This window comes from Salmo trutta, chromosome 29 (assembly GCF_901001165.1).
Source record: "Salmo trutta chromosome 29, fSalTru1.1, whole genome shotgun sequence".
NCBI classification, from domain to species: domain Eukaryota; kingdom Metazoa; phylum Chordata; class Actinopteri; order Salmoniformes; family Salmonidae; genus Salmo; species Salmo trutta.
Window position 1 is genome coordinate 10,058,824 of NC_042985.1, and position 4,698 is coordinate 10,063,521.

A 4,698-nucleotide genomic window follows, 5' to 3' on the forward strand; every position below is an offset into this window, starting at 1 on the left:
ATTTAGCTGTGTTTTGGGTTTTATTGACATGTATGCTTGCTTGGAAAATGTCTGTGTAATTATTTTGGTCTATGTACTCTCCTAACATAATCTAATGTTTTGCTTTCGCTGTAAAGCCTTTTTGAAATCGGACAATGTGGTTAGATTAACGAGAGTCTTATCTTTAAAATGGTGTAAAATAGTTGAGAATTTGTGGTATTTTAGTAGTTTTTGTATTTCGCGCCATGCGATTCCATTGGCTAGCGGAACGCCTGTCCACAACAGGCTATTAGGAATGTAGTGGAGTAAAAGTAAAGTACAGATACCCCAAAAAACTACTTAAGTAGTACTTTAAAGTATTTTTACTTAAGTACTTTACACTACTGTCAATAACTTACATGGATTAATAAAGGTTAAATAAACCTAGATATATTCACAATACAAATACACCAACTACACGTTGGAGCAGACCAGGTCTTTGGACCCAGACACATTGAGATCTATACTGGCTTTGGACTTCTTCTTAGCCAGCTTGCCTTGCCTTGCCTCAGACTTGAGATACTTCTCCTTGTTGTGAATGACCTGGATGTACTGGTCTGTGCTGCTGTTCTGCTGGTCGCTACTGGAGGCCAGAGAAGCCGAGTCCGACTCAGTCAGGGAAGGCTCCAGCTTGGACCTGGATGTCTTGGGCTTGACCTGGGGCTCCAGGCGTCTTCCAGGGCCCTGGGAGGATGAGTGTACAGGTCTGCTCGGGGAGTGGGGGTGTCTGGCTGGGGACTGTGTGTGCCTGACTGGTGGTGGAAGCTCCGCTCCTCTGATGCTGGTCTGGGAGAGGGAGTGCAAGCACGTCTCCATATCCTCACAGCCCCCTTTTTGGGCTTCACCGCCGTAGAGCCCCCTAGCAGTGTGGCTGTCTTTTGACGCCATAGATAGCTTGGTCTCCAGGCGCTCTCCGATGTAGAAGCGAGCCGGCTGGTGGAGGTCGGAGAGTGAGCGGGGCCGGTGAGTCTGCCTGAACGACCCCCTCCTAGACTCTCTCTTCCCCCCTGCCTCTTCCTCCTCCTCTTCATCACTCAGGTGTGACTGCGGCGGATTCGACCTATGTGGGTGCCCATGCAGATGCGGAGCCCTTGGAGTATACCGCTTGATATTCCGCGGGATCAGCTCCACGATTTCACCCACCGGGTCCTCCGATCGGAAGTGGCGAGGGACGCGTGTGGCTGATCGAAGCAACTTTTTCCTAGCTTCGTGCTCGTTGACGATGACGTAGCGCGTGGTGTAGGGGCGACGGCCCACGTAGCTCTGGGCGGTCACTATCCCAGCTGCCTCTGCGGAGTGCATGGGCCTGATGGTCTTCCTGTAGATTGGGTCGGAGTGGATGTTCTCTGAGGAGTAGCGTGTCGGGGGGTTGTACGCCACATGGTGGTAGGACTTGGACCTGCAGGTACCGCTAGGGCCTCCCAGGTAGGAAGGGTGTCTGTGGTGACAGAGGGAAATACGGATGATTAATGTTACTACTGTATGTGGTTGTAATGAGAAACCACTTCAACTTGAATCATTACAGTAACAAATACTACTGATACTGTGTATCATTGATTCCTTTGGTAGTGACAGTACTCCAGGCCATAGTATGTCCAAACGGGCTTTAGAAGGACTTAAATACTGCACTGCTTATTAGCTACTGTTGTAGAAAACTACACTTTTCCTTTCATGACACCTGATCTAACTTGAGTGAAAGCAGTGAGATGGAATCCCATTCAATTTCTTAGGGGTGAATCCTGACTTCCACTTAAGTGTAATTTCACTTAGTCATGCATTGATGTTAATGGGAGACTAAGTTTAAACTTTGGGCTAGGTGCTAGAGTCCCCCTTTAGAGGTTTATTTAGGACTAACAACATGGACACCAACCCTTAATCCTCCTGTAGACACACCTGTAGTGGACTGTATAAAAGCCTGTGACTGACCAGACAGAATAACACATCATATGTGTGTGTGTGTGTGTGTGTGACACACACCTGTTAGGGATGTTCTCCGGCCTTTGCTTGTGCAGTATGGACACTGTTGGACTTCTAGATGCCCCAGCAGCAAATGTCGCCCTAGCGGTCGCGGCCCTCGATGCCGACTGGGTGATGGTGCGGATACCGTTGCCGCGACGATCGGGTGACTGGAAGTTTGTGACACTGCCGTTGGGTCGTGGCGACGGCGTGCGAATGGACGACTCGCGGCTGGTGATGTCACCATCCTGCTGGTCAGGCTTCCTGTCCCCCCCGGGGACCTCTGGGGCCTGTAGCCTCGCTGTGGGTGGGGGTCAGAGGTCAGGGGTTACAGGTCAGGGATTATAGCTTAGGTGTTCAAAAGTTCAACATTTTATTGGTAAAGGTTAATAGTCAAGTGAGGTGAAGGGTTAAAGGTAAGAGGTTAGGGGATATGTAGATAGACTATATAGAACCAACCAACCAGGAAGTAGAATGATGAGGTTTACCTGAAGCCAGCTGTAATACCTTCTTCTTGTCTTCTGTTCTCTCCTGACAAATACATTTCTGTTCAGCATACAGTCATGAGACTAAGTGGGCATCCCAAATGGCACCATATTGCCTTCATAGTCCACTACTTTTAACCAGAGCCAAAAGTAGTACACTGTCTAAGGAATATTTGGGATGCACTCTAAGTTCATATGTACGTTTGTTTAATGTATAATAGTGACTGACTTCGAGAACTATAATGTCTATAACTCACAGTCTGAAGCTGCATCCTCAGCTGGTTATTGGTGAATTTAAGGGATCTGGCAATGGCCTGAAGGTAGTAGATCAACATGCTGAAGGACACAGAGAGAGTTACCCCAAGAGGACTGACACAATGACTTGACCAATCCGAATTCATCAAGCAAGTCAGGCTACATGGAGTGTGTGAGTCTGTGTGTGTGAGAGAGAGAGTCTGCATTCCTGTGTGTGTATATGTGTGTGTGAGAGTCTGTCTGTGTGTGTGAGTGCACTCACAACAGCAGCAGCAGAGCGGGCAGCGCTACGACAGGGCTGGTGACGTAACTCATCACTTTACTGAACCACAGCGGGAAGTCATTGGCTATCGTCTCTGAGATGATGTCATAAATCTTCTCCTGACCGCTGCAGGGGAACGAGCGCGCGCACACACACACACACACACACACACACACACACACACAAAATATGACCATTGTATTACAGGAAAGGATGAAGCATAGTGTTACAGCAGAATTAGAGCTATACAGGCTTTTCTTTGTGGCCATATACTGCTTTCAGCAGATTAGGATGTGTGATGATAATAAACTAATCATGGATTGATGTTTTATAGCCATTTTCAAGGTTCTCAATAGGAGTTAGCTCGTCCACACACACACACACACACACTCACTTGGGCTACAAACATGCACAGACACACACAGACACACACAGTATACTGCAACCCTATTGAAAGTGTGGCTTACATTACATTAAATTACAAGGGCTAACTTTAAAATGGACACCATGATTCAAGAGCTTCACGGGAACAATCGCTTACCTAAATGGCCCGCAGTGTTGGGAAGGTCTGTATCTCACTATGGCAAAGATGGTGGGCAGCATACACAGAAAAAGCATGAACAACAGCATAGCCAGGTAGAAATTATTTGATCTGGAAACAAATGAGAGAAATAAAATAGTACTTTTATTTCAATGTTGTTTATTTATCTGTGTTATTTCAAGTTATTCTGTCTTTGTAATCCTGATCAAATATGTTTACAAAGACAGATAATCAAAACCCATAATCCATGTTTGGTTAGAGACAATAGGAATGGTGGAATATATTTTTAATATACTATCATACTATTGTTTGGTTATACATTTTAGTAATTTAACAGACGCTCTTATCCAGAGCGACTTACAGTTAGTGCATTCACCTTAAGATAGCTAGGTGGGACAACCACATATCACAGTCATCGAAATAATTTCCCCCCTCAATAACGTAGCTATCAGTAGAACCAGAGCTGGGGGGGGGGGGGGGGGGAGACACAACAACAAACATACTGGTTTGAAGAGGTAGGGTTTCAGATGTTTTTGGAAGATGGGCAGGGACTGTCCTAGCTTCAGGTAGAAGTTTCTACCATTGGGGTGAGAGGACAGAGAAGAGCTTGGACTGGGCTGAGCGGGAGCTGTCCTCCCGTAGACGTGGAAGGGCCAAAAGACCTGAGGTGGCAGAATGTAGTGCTCAGGTTGGGGTGTAGGGTTTGAGCATAGCCTGAAGGTATGGAGGGGCAGCTCCTCTTGCTGCTCTGTAGGTAAGCACCATGGTCTTGTAGTGGATGTGAGCTTCAACTGGAAGCCAGTGGAGTGTGCAGAGGAGCGTGGTGACATGAGAGAACTTGGTAAGGTTGAAAACCAGGAGGTTTGATAGCACAAGCGGGGAGCCCAGTCAACAGCGAGTTGCAGTAGTCCAGACGGGAGAGAACAAGTGCGTGGATTAGGACCTGCGCCGCTTCCTGTGTGAGGTATCGTCTTACTCTACTGATGTTGTAAAGCACGAACCTGCAGGAGCGGCAGAGAACGACAGGGTGTCCAGCTTCACGCCAAGGTTTTTAGCACTCTGGGAGGGTGACACTGGAGTTGTGAACTGTGATGGAGAGGTCTTGGTGGAAGATATTTTTCATATGTGACCCGTTTCAGGAAACTAGGCTTATGTCGCAAGTCACGACTTCACAGGAGAGC

The 4,698-nt window shown here is 47.3% G+C and overlaps 1 protein-coding gene across 1 annotated transcript in view; it reads right to left on the minus strand.

The window, feature by feature from the left end:
* Nucleotides 1-326: 326 nt before the first annotated feature.
* Nucleotides 327-4,698, minus strand: part of LOC115166888 (transmembrane channel-like protein 3) — a 50,305-nt gene continuing 45,933 nt past the window's right edge. Inside the window, exons 16-21 of the mRNA XM_029720789.1 lie at nt 3,518-3,628; nt 2,977-3,102; nt 2,717-2,795; nt 2,463-2,505; nt 1,996-2,275; nt 327-1,456 (exon numbers count right to left, since the gene is read on the minus strand). Of these exons, the coding sequence (XP_029576649.1) occupies nt 433-1,456; nt 1,996-2,275; nt 2,463-2,505; nt 2,717-2,795; nt 2,977-3,102; nt 3,518-3,628 (1,663 nt within the window). The 3' untranslated portion in view covers nt 327-432. The remainder of the gene's footprint in view (nt 1,457-1,995; nt 2,276-2,462; nt 2,506-2,716; nt 2,796-2,976; nt 3,103-3,517; nt 3,629-4,698) is intronic.